The 15,344-nt window shown below is 38.2% G+C and overlaps 1 protein-coding gene across 1 annotated transcript; it reads left to right on the top strand.

Annotated features, from left to right (window-relative positions):
- Positions 1-2,498: 2,498 nt before the first annotated feature.
- prkar2b (protein kinase cAMP-dependent type II regulatory subunit beta) lies at positions 2,499-14,374 on the top strand. Its single transcript, XM_028001070.1, has 11 exons — positions 2,499-3,733; positions 5,696-5,731; positions 7,288-7,340; positions 7,483-7,566; positions 7,907-8,013; positions 8,101-8,254; positions 10,305-10,406; positions 10,485-10,559; positions 10,658-10,726; positions 10,867-11,005; positions 11,967-14,374. Exons 1-11 carry the CDS (start codon positions 3,466-3,468, stop codon positions 12,098-12,100), a joined length of 1,221 nt encoding a protein of 406 aa, XP_027856871.1. The 5' UTR covers positions 2,499-3,465; the 3' UTR covers positions 12,101-14,374.
- The last annotated feature ends 970 nt before the right edge of the window (positions 14,375-15,344 follow it).

Raw genomic sequence — 15,344 nt, 5'->3', positions numbered from 1 at the left:
GGGTGAAGTACTACCAAACCATTTTGCATAAAAGATGTCCAAATGTGACACAGTAATGCATTTTCATGAAAATGCTTCCAGAATCTTTAGATTTGTCAAAACTGCCTCGGTTGGATTAGAGAAGCTACAATTATGGATCTAAAGAGAAATCGGAGGACTGTTTGTGTAGTTTTAAGGCTTGCTGCAAATATTTGGTGCAGAGGTGGGTAGAACTGCTAAAGTGTTAATACTATTACTGAAATAAAAGCTATAGGTAAATAGCTAAGTTCAGAGTATGTACTTTAATATCTGGTTTAATCTGTGAAAATTACAATTTGTATGCAAATTCTAGTATTTTTACAGAAAGTCAATTTTAAAATATTTCCACTGTTTCACAGCATACAGCTTGTGAAACAAATGGAGTAGATGTCAACAGTTCAGAACATGACAAAGGACATCCTAAGATGCACTGTATATTCACATGAGCTCCAAAAGGTACATCAGAAAAAGTTTCAGAACAGTTTGTACAATCAGGAAGTCTCTGGTACATTTTTGGTTAAAAACATCTTTTGTTTATTTCAGTTTGGGGGGGAAGAGTAGCCATAATCATATTAAGCAAATAGAAAAAGTATGGTGCAGTAAAGTTACTACCCACCTCTGGTTTGGAGATGCCATATATATAATTTTTTGTGATGCCATGTAATCATTGTCTGGGTGAAACAGATATTGATCTGTCATCTAATTCTCGGTACAGAAACTTGAGGAAAGTTGTGGGGAAACGGGGGCTTGGGTACAAAATTTAGCTATGTAGAAAGAACAGTCTGCCTATGGATGATAGTACAGGACTTAAAGAGACAGAGGCCCAATTTCAAGGCATTAAATTACACAGTGATTTTTTTTTTTAAGTCATGTTTGACATATAATATTTTTACAACAAATGAAGGTAACATGCACGGTTACTTAACTTGGCAGTGCCATTTTATAGCACAACATGGCTGGAAATCACATACTGCTCTAATACAGTGACAAGCTTTTGACACCATAGCATTCACCTTCAGTATATTTTAAAGGGGGTTGATTAAAATTGGCAGCCTCTTTATCATATTTTTATTATTTAGGAAAATATTAACTATTTCTCACACCCTGTAGACGTTATCGCCTCTGTGAAGGGAAACACAAACTGTCCTTAGACATTGCAGTATAATATTACGTCCTGCAGATGGCGCCATAACACGGATGGGATTATGTCAGAAACTAGTTGACTCAAATTACTGTAACTCAGCATGGTTGCACATGTATATTACACAGGATCTGGTACACTTTCCCACTGAAATATCTTTTGTTAAATATGGTATAGTTCACATCTACATTTTAATTCTTGAGATATTTTGTCTTTTAAAAAATGATTTCACTTATATAAATGCACATTTATTTAGCCAGTCTTAATGCTATAATTATGTTTAGTCCTGATCAGTTTCAACATATATCAAAAATTCCTACATTTGTTCTGCGTTTTCGCAGCTAATTTAATAGGTGTACTATGATATTTGGTAAATATAATATATAGAAAAGAGACACACAGAGCAGCTTTAATAAAACATCAGAAAGTTAACAGGCAGACGAGCAGAAACAATTGAAAATCTTCACCAGAGTGAGAAAATACCTTGCCTTCTAAATAAAAGATGACAGATATAGGGAAAAGAAGGGGAGGGGCATCCCGTATAGCCTAGATACACTTATAAAACCAACTGATACTTGTAATATTAGCTGTACTGTCACAGCTTCACCTTATATTACTAAAAGCTTTCTGGTAGTATTTCTTTTTACTTCATTAAGCTCTTTGTAATGGAATACATCACCCTGTGACTTAAAAAGACAGGACATTTGTGCTACTTTTGATCACTGAGAAAGTGCCATGTTCAAGTCAGAATTTGTGTTGTGTGTGTGTGTGATTTGTGCATACCTCAGGTTTTAATTTTCTGCATCAAAGCTCTAAAATCAGTAAATTTTTAAAAATGTTTTTACTAGATAGTTTCAGCAAAGTTTATTCAGGCTTTTTGCTCTATAAAAAAAGTCGTTGACATATAGTGTCTGCCACAGAGTCACAATGTCCTAATCGCTCCTGCAGTAGAGTTTTTGCTTTTCCACCCCTGTGATTCCCGAGATGGTCCCCAAACTCTCTGGCACTATGGCTTCATAACGAGATTTGCCTCTGTACTTATTATTATTTTTTTTTCTACATAATTAGTATCTAGGCACAACATGCTAATTTAAAATTTTGTGTTAACCCTCCTGCACATTAGTTGCTTTTATTGTTTACTTGTTTGATCTTAAACACCAAATATAGACCACTCCACAGATCTTTGGGATTTGAATGATTTATTTGAATTTTTCTCAATGTCTGCATTTCTATATATATATATATATGTGTGTGTGTGTGTTATATATGTGTGTGTGTGGGGGGTGGGGGGGGGGGGGGTGTAAATAAATATAAAAGGTAAAGAAATGCATACAAGCTCAAATATATATGTAATATTTTGGATAAATATTCTTTATTCTTTCCAGCTGCATAACAGACCTTTCTCCTTGGTAGAGTTTTGTTGAAATAGTTTCTGCTTTACTTCATGGACAGCACATGTCCTCTCACAGAAACCAACAGGGTAAAATCCACTTCCACCCATTTCTCATATCCATCATAAAGATCATTAAGGAGCACTTTTCTGACGTGGGTGGAGTGGACAAGTATAATTTCACTCTGCACGGATTAGACAAAACCTACAACTACTGCAAACTTCAATCTGAATTACTTTTATTTTCCTCACATTCTTTGAGGGTGTGGTTTCATATTCCCAACCTAAAATAACAAGAGTTAGGCATAAAAAGTAAACAAAATAGAAAAACAGCAAATTTGAGCACTGATGCATTTAATCAACTCCCATATTATCAATTGCACAATATTTAAAATCAACATAACAGCTTAATTACCGATGTAAAGAGACGCACACAGGTGAGCATGATGTGATGTCTAGTTCTGCCGGCAGGATCTGACCTCCTCCAGTGAAAATCCATGTCTGACAACACGTCGGCTTCTCTTTCCCATAATTTGTATTTTGCGACTGACTGCAGTTTCTGCGCCGCTGCTGCTCATGTACGCAATCCCTGGATAGGTGGTTACCATGGATTCCTGGGTCACATGCGTGGGTTTCCTGTTGCCAGAAGCAGCAGAAGATGCTTGGACCAAAAATCCACAGCCATTTTCATTCAAGAAAAAGAGAGGATCCGCTGTGGACGGCTTGCTGACTGACTGACTGACTGACTTGGAGGGTGGCCAGACTATACACTCGGTTATCCTTATTTCCATCTGGAGGAGGGTGGAGGAGCTGTTTTTGTCTCTTTTTGTGTGTGTGTGTGTGAGAGAGAGAGAGAGATATTTTGTAGAATTCGCAGCAAACCGGTTTTGTCCACATCCAAAGACTGAAAACAGGAATGAGTATAGAAATTCCTGAGGGACTGACGGAGCTGTTACAGAGCTTTACCGTGGAAGTGTTGCGGAATCAGCCCAGGGATCTGCTCGAGTTTGCGTTACAGTACTTCACCCGGCTGAAGGACAGCGAGACCAAAGAGGCCTCCTTTGGCAATGACCAAAATTCAGCCCCGAGATCTGGGAAAGCGGTCAATTTCATTGACGAGGCCATGCAGATCGATTCGGAGAACGGGGAAGAGGACGACGACGACGACGACGAGGAATTCATAGGTAAGCCGATGTGTTGTTGTTTTTTTTGACACAGCGCGTATGTGCATGTAGGTGATGTTAATGCATGTCGAGACATATGCATGCACGGTGGAGTGCACGGCTGGGAGACGATAGAAACAAGGCGCAGAGATGCTCGCCACCTTGCATCCACCACCGCGCTGTCATTTGCCATATATGGTCAGAGAGGCTGAGAGACGTGCTAAACGTGTCCAGCTCCGCATCTCTGAATCAGGGTTTTATTTGGGTTAAGAATGCATTTCGATAACTACAGCTGCAGAATGAAGAGGTCTTTCCATTTATTTTTGTGTTGGCTCGGAAGGTCTCTTTGGTATTTTCAGGCCAGTTAACACCAGGCCTATTTAACCTCATTAGCCAATAAGAGGAGAAAAATAGATGGAAAAACACGAGATCTAAGAAACGCCTAGCTTTAAAGGTGACATTTTGTGTGTCCTGGAGTGTGATTGTATTTCAAACATCTGGCTATGCAGAGATGCAAGCAGCAGCAAAACACATCAGAGACAGCATCCCAATGAGTGGTGGGGTTTAAAAGGGCCGGTTGCAGGGCCGGTCCGACCATAAATAGGGCCCTAAGCTGAAATTATTTATTGCATTTGCAAATAAAACCACCAATCACCAAGCACAGTTTTTCTCCCTCCTTGAGCTTAGTTGTAGAAAAGTTTGGTTGAAGGTGCTAAATGAAAACGATTATTAATTATTACAATTTGTCTCAGAAGTGAGAGATGAATACTAATTGAGTTGAGTGCATTCTAGATGCAAGTTGGAAAACAAGAGGAATTTGTTCGTTGGTGCTGACATAGTCATAAAAGTCAATCACAGTATTCTGCTCTTAATCCAATCCAATTCACAAACTCAAGGAAAATGTTCTTAAATGGAGAATGTAGAGTGCTTGTTTTTTAGGAACACAAAGACATTAACAAATATTTTACCTGAAGCTTTAATTACGTTTTACACTACCTGGGGGTCTGAGTTATGGCCGATATCGCCAGCTTTTCCAAACAACTATCCCAGGACATTCTCGTTGCATTTTCAACTGGAAATTTTGAAAAAACAATTCAACATCCAAGAAAATGCAACTTAAACTTTGGGTGGTACACCAAAACCAAACCCCATGGTAGAATGTCAAGACTTTTACATGTGCTGCAATGTTAAAACTTCTGAACTAAAACAAAACAGTTGCTTTGATTCCTTTTTTCAGGTCTTTTATTTTTTCTTTCTTTAATTATGTGATTCTGGTATTTGAAGATGGTACCAAGAGTAGATGATGGATATTCAAAAGGGGGCACAGCGATTGAAAAAAAAAAAAAAAAATTAAATAAAAAAAACATACAGTTTGCAGAAAATTTGTCTTTAGGCTCAAGCAACAAAAAGAATATTTGACTACACTTGTTGCACCAAATCTCCAATGCCAAACCAAAAAATTCAAATCAACAATCGTTATTTTAAACATCTACTATTTTGGGTACCAACAGCTCAATTTAGTTGCAGCTTTAATCGACTGACTGGCTGTAGCGCCTGCATACGGGCAGGTGCGCTGCGTTCATTTGTTAAATCGACGAGTTTTTGGGTCACGCTTGATGATCATTCAGCCAGCTTCCCCTGTCCACTGCACGACTGGGAAGCTATCAATAGATGAGACTTCCTAATATGCATTTCATGCTGATCTATTTTCCAGGAGCTTGGCACTTTTACACTGTGTTACATTTGAATGTTTTTTTTGTTATTTTTCTCCCTCTCATTGAAATTATTCAAAGACCTAAATCCACTTCAAAGCAGCTGTCCTCATTCAGGTTTTACCGTGATGAATATGGATCCCTTAATGAGTTAGGCTCCGCGGGGGTATTAGCTGTGAAATCACAGCCACCTAAACCTCTTTTCAATAATAGCTTTCAGAGCAATTCAGCTTATGATGAAACTGAACATGTGGCTTTTGATTGTTTACAGCACCAGTGATAAACAGATTCATCAGAAGAGCATCGGGTGAGTTACAGTTTGCCGCTTGTTAAAGTTGGTTATTAACATCCTGTGGCTCTGGTCTGTGTCATTTGAAAATCTTTTTTTTTTGCCAGTTGTCTTTTGTTATCGCCTCCCTCTTATTACAATAAGGTTGATTTGTAAGAGGCTGCGAAGCTGCTCTATCTTGAACCTGGTTTATTATGTCAGTGAGTGACGTGGGTGAGGAAATCAGGACAAGTGATGCTTATAATTATCTCTCGCTCACAATAGTGGGGAAAGGTTGTAGTTCTGGTGGAAAGATGGCTGCAGTTTTGCTGATATGAAATGTGCCACTTGTACTTTGTTAAACCATGAGCATTTCGGATCGGCTGATCTTGAAGCTAGAAATTAAAACCATGTGCAATTGGACCTGCAAAACTGATTTAATTCATTCCTTATCCTGAAAGTTTTATTACAGGACTGTAAAAAACGTTTTAACAAAATGTTTAGGATTTAAAGACGAGGAAGATCATCAGAGTTGATGAAGGGACGCTTCAAGCTACACAGGAAGACTTGAGAGTGGGGCTGGAGGCTCCCTTTCCAGTAGGTCATCACTAAACAAATGAGATACAATCCAATCCAAAACACATACAGTCATAGTCAATAAATCAGAATATGCATTCAGATGAAGCCTGTTTATCAGATTAAAAATAACTTGAAAATAACAACATTCACACAGGTTTTATATATACTTTTTTATTACACCCACATTTCTGTATTAAATGTTTTTTATTACTATTGGTCTTATGAAATGGTCTAATTTCAAATGCAATTTCTTCATTACCTGTTTGCTAAAAATCGTCATAACTAACGGAAATAATGGCTTTCAAACATCCATCTGTAATTAAGCTACATAATGGTGTTTCAATTAGTTGTAAAGTTCTTGAAATAAATGGGCTTTTCAGGAACATTAAAAAAATGTTTTGTTTGTTTTTAATGGGTTTGTATTAACGTGTTGAAATGGCCCAGCCAAAGTCCAGACCTAAATCCAACAAGACTCAAACATTCTAGCCCACAAATGCTCTCTATTTAATCTGATTCAACGTAAGATATTTTGCATAGAAAAACGGACACAAGAGTCAGTCTATAGATTTGCAAAGCGGGTAAAGACGTCTGCAGAGGTGATACAACTAATTTTGACTCATTTGGCTTATGACAGATGTATGCCATGCTTTCTGTTTGTAGAAAATTATGAAAATCATACATAATTTCCGTTACATTTCATTATTATGCACTCCTTTGTGTTGGTCTGTGAAATAAAGTGCCAATAAAAATAAACAAAAAAACCCCAATGATGCTTATGGGTGTAATGGGACAAAATCTGAAAAAAACTGGAGGGCTGTGAATTTTTCTAAAAGTCACCGTATTGCATTCAGAAGCATTATAACAGGACAGGGAACAAAGCTATTTGTCTTTACTGTCTACAGGGTTCTGTGCAAATATGATTAAATGCAGCTTGTAATATAGTAAATGTACTTTGAGATCGACAAACCACAGCATAGATGTGACAATGTTTTCCTTTGTTGCTATCTGTGATACAGTGTGTGCAGAAGCGTTCAACCCTGACGAAGATGAAGAAGATAAAGAGCCAAGGGTAAACTTCAGTCCACACAGCAATCATACAGATATATCATTTCTCTTAGAACTGGATGACATTTTGGTGAAGGATATGATTTCTTTACATAATCATCGACCACTGTATGACAGTCCCACATGAAATGCGTTCTGTCTCACAGGTTACCCACCCCAAAACCGACGAGCAGAGGCAGAGACTACAGGAAGCTTGCAGGGACATTCTTCTGTTCAAGAACTTAGATCCAGTGAGTCCATGACCTGGTCCAGCAGATTTACGTTGCTTGTTTTTCCTCCCTGCGTCATTTCAACCAGTGGTCAGCTGTTGAAAGATAGATTATTATAAAAAAATGTTTTCAAACACAAATTTTTCAAACACAAGACCAATAAACTGGTTTGCCATTTTAAGTCCCTTTTCTAAGGCCACTTGAATAAATAGTAGTGTTTCATAAAATGTGGCCCAGTTATTGCTTCAGACAGTCGCTGATGATCAAGGATGCCGTGTCAGTGATGTATATTTTAGTTGTTTTTTTTGTTGTTGTTGTTTTGTTTGAGCAATAAACAGCTTTATGTTTCTCTCCTTCTCAGGAGCAGATGTCTCAGGTTTTGGATGCCATGTTTGAAAAGTTCTGCACAGAGGGAGAGCACATCATTGATCAAGACGATGATGGGGACAACTTCTACGTCATCGAAAGGTGCTACACGCACTTACTTTTAAATAATTAATTGTGTCTTTCTATATATTTTTTAATCGTTTATTTCGTGGTTTTGCTTTCGGTCAGTGGGACGTTCAACATTTTTGTGAAGATTGAGGGCGCGGAGAAGCTGGTGGGCTCCTATGACAACAAGGGCAGCTTTGGAGAACTGGCGCTGATGTACAACACCCCCAGGGCGGCCACCATAATTGCAACCTCGCCTGGAGCCGTTTGGTGCCTGGTGAGTAAAACATTACGCACCCGTGCAGGAGCACAGCTGGCTGCTGCTTGCTCAGGTTTTAATGACATACGCTGTGCAGTCAGCTGGCACAGTTTAAATAAACGCCCATGCTGTTTGTGGTTGTGCGGCAGCGTGGTGCTACAGATGGAAATGGCACAGTCAAGACTGGGTAACATAATGTACAGTTGAAGCTTTAACTGACGCAATCTCTGTTTCTTTCACACAGTTTGAAATGAAGCCAGAAACTTTTTGATGTAGGTTATAGTTAGCATTAACCAAACTGTTCCTGTTTGCTAAATCACCCCTCTGCCTCTCCCCCCAAAAATGTTCTACTTAGGTCAAACATTTTGCGAATTCTTTCACAAAATTCAAAAACGGTTTGGACTCGAGTGAAGTTTGTAGGCTGTCTTGCCCATCCACATGGTTTCTGCTGAAAAAACGTAGCTGATTAAAAGAGGACAGGGAGAAGAAAGTCACATAACCTACATCATGTGAATATCTGGTTTCATCTGTATGAAATCCAGTGGATGTGAGAATCAGACTAAAGGAGTAATATCACTGCTTGATATGAATTGATATGAATACATATTCACTAAGAGCTAATGAAATTGTAGAACTTTTGTCACTGAAAAGTTTCCTGTGGCCGGATGATCAGTGCGACAGTTCGGTTGAAAGAGAAACATCCCACTTATTCATGACTCAGCAAGGTTTGTGTCCTTAAAGAGCAGCTAACAGCTCTGCTATGTCATCTACGGTAGACGAGGGACGTTGACGCTGAACCCTCTGCTGACCTGAGAGTCTTAGAGTGTGCAGCTTAAGCTGTGAAAGAGCAGGAGCTCCTTTCTTCACCATGCAGCCAGCTTTGTCTGGGGATGAGCAAGTGGTGCCAGAGAGTCTCTGAGCTAACAGAACATTACAGTGGACATGTTATTTGGCGCCTGACGTGCACTAGTACTTACCTCTTTATTAAGGCGTGTGGATCTCGAGCCTGTCATGGCGAGCCTCGGCTAGAGGAGGGCGCCCTCTGCAGCTAACGATACTTCCTGCATTGTAGTTCAATCTATTTTATGTTAACACCTTATTCTTTGAGCAATATTTGGTATGTTAAACTACTGTTACTGTATGGCACAAGCAGGAGGAACGTTTGAGTGCCTTGTTTCTTTTTACCATTTGAATGCTTTTGTTGCAACAAAAAAAAAAAACACAAGCTCATTTTGAGACCTAGTGCATATTGTGGTTTCATAAGAGTTGGTGTCTGAAAACGCAGCAGAACAGTCTGGAATTGTAATAATAAGAAGTGTAATGATACATTTACCTCATGAAATGACAGGCTGTACTGGGCCCTTAGCAGAATTTGATTTGGAGACTGGCCAGTTAAGCTGATCGTCCACCAGCCACAAGTCAATTATATATTGTCAATGTTTAAGTGTTTCTGCAATTCTACTTTTACCATTTTGTTTTGAAGCTAACCAATGGGTCAACAATTGATGCCTATTTTACAAGTTATTTAAATGTTTTGTTGTCACAGTTTAATTTTCACATATTCCATCCTTCTGTCTATTATTTATACTTGCATATACTTGAAGGTGCACACCCTACAAGTTCCTCCCCCTTACACTCTGCTGCACTACATCTCCTCCCTCCACAGCAAACAGTGCTGAGAACTCGAAAAAGTTTTAGTTTTCCTGTAACGTTGGGTTGTTTCTCCACCACTAGCACAGTTGCAGCACACTGGCAGTCTTGAGCTTCTACAATGGTGCGAGCTGAATAGGGGAACAGCGAGAGCAGCGCATATATGAGCATGATTGACGGTGTTAAGACCTTCCTCCTAGCTCTGATTGGTTGTTTCTGACAGGGAGCAGTGTATTTCAACATTTAGCAGCTGGATCACTGGGAGGAGCCAGAGAAGTTTGATTTTTTAAATCTTCTCCCGTCAGGTCATTGTGACAATTTGAACAAACATATATATTAAAAAAAAGTAAATACAAAAAAACACACCGATATCCGTAGGTGTGTTTAAAAAGTTGTTTTATTTCAAACTTTGTTTCAGGATCGTCTTACATTCCGGAGGATTATAGTGAAGAACAACGCCAAGAAGAGGAAGATGTACGAAGCGTTTATTGAAACTCTACCCCTACTCACATCTTTAGAGGTCAGCTTTGCACCACAGTGTCAAACAAAGGGCACCACGGACTCACAGTGAAAGTGTTGATAGCCTGATGTCTTTCAGGTGTCGGAGAGAATGAAGGTAGTAGACGTGCTATCCACCAGGGTATACAATGACTCACAGCAAATTATTGCTCAGGTAATTCGTCTCTGCGTTGAGTGTTTTTAGTGATTTTGTCCTCTGTTTTGCACTTGCAAAGTCTGAGTCCGCTTACCTGCATTGCTGTGTTGCAACAGGGTGATTTAGCGGATTGCTTTTACATCGTTGAGAGCGGCCAAGTTAGGATCACCATGAAAAGAAGCCGGGTAATTTTGGACGTTTTAAAATGATTTCCGTGTCCACTTTTCTTTTCAACCTCACAACTGGAAGCACAAGCTCAAAGCGTGTGCTGGAAGCGTGTTTTCGGTTCTGCTTTCTTATCCTTGTGCTTTTTGTTTCTCACAAGACAAAAAAAGACGAGGAGGAGGAAGAGGAGCTCGATATTGCCATGTGCACGAGGGGCCAGTATTTTGGGGAGTTGGCTCTTGTCACAAACAAGCCCAGAGCTGCATCGGCATATGCTGTGGGGAGTGTCAAATGCTTGGGTACATTTTGTACACTTCTTTGATGTACTGTATCAGGGATCGAGGCAGCCATTCATACTCACTCTTCTGCTATGTCTTTTTTTTTCCTCCCCTAAAACTGTTTGTGCAGAATTACTCATAAGACAGGAGATATTGTTAAGAACAGTCAGACACCAAAAACACGGATGACTGCAGCCACAGTTACTTGTGGAAGTTGATTTTTTTTTTTTTTACATTTTCTAACATCGCATAGCATGAAAATGTTCTCCCCCTCCTGAGTGGATATTTTGTGGAACTGCCTTTCACTGCAGATCTGTTGAGATTTGTCTCCACCAGCTTGTCTGAAAAACAATTTTCAATTCTTTCCACAGATTATTAACTAGAGTTAGGTCTGAACTTTGACTGGGCCGTTCTAATTAGACTTTGATATAAACCATTCCATTGGCTAAAGGTTTGGGGGGGACCTTGTCCTGTTGCACAGTGAACCTCCACCCAAATCCATCAACTATTTTTTTAACTGATCAGCTTTTTATGTCTCTACCAAAGACAAACTGTCACCGCCATGGTTTATTGTCTATTTAATAGTGTGTTAGGGTATAAAGTTTTTTTGAATTAGAATGTAAAGTTGACTTTAAACACGCTGATTCTAAGAGGAAAGGGCTGGATTTGTATTAATAAAAAAAACACATTATTTTTCCACTAAACAAATGCACTACCATGCATTGGTTTATCCTACAAAATGTATTGAAGTTCAAATATAAGCTGAATTTTTGCTAGGTGTTCTGTGAGTAATTCATCTAAATTAACTTTAGTTTTTCATCTTCTCTAAATAGGCAGTGCTTAATTAGCATCTTGCATTTGCCTTCACCCCAATGAAACAATATTTTATGAAATTTACTCAACATATAGACTTCATGTTTTACATGGCTTTCTATAATTCCCATAACAATCAAAGCTGTCTTTCTGTCTTTTTCTCTCAAAGTCATGGATGTGAAAGCGTTTGAGAGACTCCTCGGCCCTTGCATGGACATCATGAAGAGGAATATCGCTAATTACGAGGAGCAGCTGGTGGCCTTGTTTGGAAGTAGCGCTGAGATTGAGCAACAGAGTGCATAAAGCGACTCCAATGAACCATGAAGGAGATGGCGGAAACAAAAAACAAAACGAAAAGAAAAATTCTCACTGTGGATGTTTTCCACAACACTATTCAAAGCAGAAGAAGAAATGTGAATATCCACTACACCACATTTGAGTGTCTTACAATTAAGACTAAGATATGGCCCGTGTTAGCAGAGCGTATGACTGAAAGTCGCAACCTTGGAAGTTGCTTAAAGCCTGTTTTATTACATTGATCTTGACTTTCACTGTAAAGAATATGTGTGAATTTTACTTGTCAGTGTCAAGTGCTTAACTTTTTTTGAAAACCGAAACCCTTGGTTATGCCTCACCCCATTTTTTTTGACAACGGTATTCTGATAAAAAAAAAAAAGGTGTATTATTGCTTGTAAATTTCTAAATTTTACCAGTCTTAAATAGGATGCCAAATCTGATTTATGTTTGGATAATCATGAGCAATTTTGTCGCAGTACCTTTCTCAGTAGAAGTCCACATGAACTACAATGGCATGAAAAAGTATTTGCCTCCTTATGGATTTCTGCCCATTTTGCTTCTTTTTGTCGGACGCAAATGTTTTAGATATTGAAACAATTTTTAATATCATGCAAGGATAGCCTGAGTAAAAGCAAAATGCGGTTTTCAAATGGCAATTTTATTTACTTAGAGAAAAACTTCTCCGAACTAACTGGCTCCTATGCAAATAAAAAAGTAACCGCCTCCCTTGTTATGCCTGCATTAGCTACAGTTAACCATGTTTTCTTTTAAAGTACCTAATTGTGACTTTACTACTACCAGACGTTAGGAAATCACAAGAAATCGTGTCTGAAAACACGAGAGTCATAACACACAAACAGAGAAAACTTTGAACAATTGAGAACTTTCAATATGTCTACCAAAATTGCTCTAAAACTGCATTGGGAGTTTCCTTCAGCCCTTAACTGAGGCCTCTCTTCCCTCAGTTCATCATTCAATCATAAGAAAGAGACAGGGCAAAAATGTCATCCTTGAAGGTTTCCAAGGCCAAAGCCCCATCTCTCATTTGCCAAAAGTATCTTAATGGACCCAAAGACTTTCCGGAAAATGTTTTATGGACAGGTGAGAGAGGCACAGGATAATTTGGAGGGCGTGTGTCCTGTTAAATGTGACATAAAACTGGCACAGCACTTTGCAAAGATCAAACATGGTGTTAGAAGTGTGATGCTCTGGGGCCGGTTTGCTTCTTTAAAACCAAGATTATGTCCCTTACTTAATGGAAACGTAAATTCTGCTAAACCTTTTAATGTGGTTAAATTAAAAGGACTCTGCAACAGCCAACCAAACTTGTTCCACAGAAATGGTGTGACGGCAGCGGCTGTCCCAAATGGGGAAACAAGCAGTTTATTAGGTTTTGGGGGGAATTGCTTTTTCACATGAAGCCATTTCATTTTTGACAGCTTTTTTTTTTTTTTTTCGGAAACATTTGAAATCTGCCATTTGCATTTTACTCACGGTATCTCTGGCGCATCTTAAGATTTGTTAATCTGAAACATTTAAGTGTGATAAGAAAAAGAAGCAACAGAAGAAGAAATGTGCAACGGGGGTGAATACCTTCTCACCGTGCTGCATTTCTAAATCTTTCATACTGTGTTGAGAGCAGAACTGAGTTCACATTTATACTCAAGTACATCTTTGTTTATCAGCAGATTATAACTCTTTAATCTGATAAACAGTATTTTATTCTTCATAAGTGTTAGTGGCTCTTTGCCGAAATTCTCTGCTTTTACAACAAAGCCAACGTCAGAGGGAGAGAAAGCTGATAGTTTTGTAAGAATATACAACACATTGCTGTACTATTTTGAAACTGAGTGTTATTATACGGTGTAGGCCCACTTCTCATTTAAGACATGTCTCCACTGGATTGTAGTCATTGTAGGCAGTTTCCTTTGCTGTGTTTTAATGTGAGATTAAGCCCATATTTTTTGTGTAGGTAAAATATACATTATTGCTGTCTACCTCTGCCAACGACAATTTGTGCATATACCTGCCAAACAGGAATCAAAAAGGGGTCATTTTCTTCTTCCCCCAACTAATCTCTCTCATTTTTTTGTTTTCTGTAACAAAGTTCTTCTGTTTTTTGTTTTTGTTTTTGTCTGCAGCTGAGTTTACATTTAAAATCTCCAACCCTTTTAGTAGCACTTTTATTCTTTAAGGCAAGGCCGCAACGTTAGCCAGAAGACAAAAAAAAAAAAAACAATTATATGTTTCACTATTCAGGTCATTAAAGAACATTTTATATATCTGTGTGACACGAGATTATTTGTTGTTACTCATAAATGCAGGGCCTTTCTCAACTCAACACTGAGTGTTGTTTCTAGGCCGTGGGTCGCCCCAGTTATTCCTGTGGTTTAAAAAGGATTTTTCACGTTTGGAAAAATATGGGTAGAAGATGCACTTGCAAAGGCACAAAAGATCACAAATGAACATAAAAAATAGACAAAAATAAAACATTTCTAAATGTAAAATGCAAATGTTTTCAGTTCAGCAAGAAAAAAAAGAGGTATATCATTGTATTTGTTTATTATAGTCTATATTATTCTTAATATTAATGACTGTGTCAAGGATGAGTCATTCTGATATAACTCATCTGAGAAATTAACATACTGAGGATCTAGGAATTATTACTTCAATATACTTGCAGTCAGGCCAGTGATTTGTGCTTCGAATGAGCTTGAAGATAATAAAGTTGAAATTATTTTTTAACTACTTAACACAAAGTATATTTTATTAGAATGGTGGTAAAATGAATAAACGACCTAAATACAGTTTAAATAGACTAAAGCACTGGTACATCTCAGCAATAGGATATCATGAAAAATGTAATTTATTCCAGTAATTCAGTTCAAAAAGTGAAGCATACAGATTTATCACACACAGAGGGGATATATTTCATTTTTTAAATTTCTGTTAGATTTGGTGGATTTGCCTGCAACAAAAATCTGAAATTTTGCTTACATAAATAAATGCTTCTTTTTAATAGTGTTATGACCCATATGGAAAATAGGCATTGGCAACTTTCGTTAAGAATTTAAGGTGCAAAATGTTGTTGCTAACGACATTTGCTACAGCTAAAGACAAAAATGTAAAGTGGAGTGGAAGAAAAAAAGTGTTACAGAGTCTAAGATAATGTTGAGGTGTGGACTGGGGTAAGACACATCATCTGAATCATCCTACCTAAAAAGAAAAACAAAACCTGGACTGTTGCTGT

The sequence above is a fragment of the Xiphophorus couchianus genome, chromosome 2, assembly GCF_001444195.1.
Source record: "Xiphophorus couchianus chromosome 2, X_couchianus-1.0, whole genome shotgun sequence".
Taxonomy (NCBI): Eukaryota; Metazoa; Chordata; class Actinopteri; order Cyprinodontiformes; family Poeciliidae; genus Xiphophorus; species Xiphophorus couchianus.
This window is presented reverse-complemented; position numbering and strand designations above follow the sequence as displayed.

Coding starts and splice junctions, on each gene's coding strand:
- prkar2b (XM_028001070.1), top strand. CDS start 3,466: ATGAGTATAGAAATTCCTGAGGGACTGACGGAGCTGTTACAGAGCTTT. Junction 7,341..7,482: donor AAGAAGATAAAGAGCCAAGG/GTAAACTTCAGT, acceptor TCTGTCTCACAG/GTTACCCACCCCAAAACCGA. Junction 10,560..10,657: donor CACAGCAAATTATTGCTCAG/GTAATTCGTCTC, acceptor GTGTTGCAACAG/GGTGATTTAGCGGATTGCTT.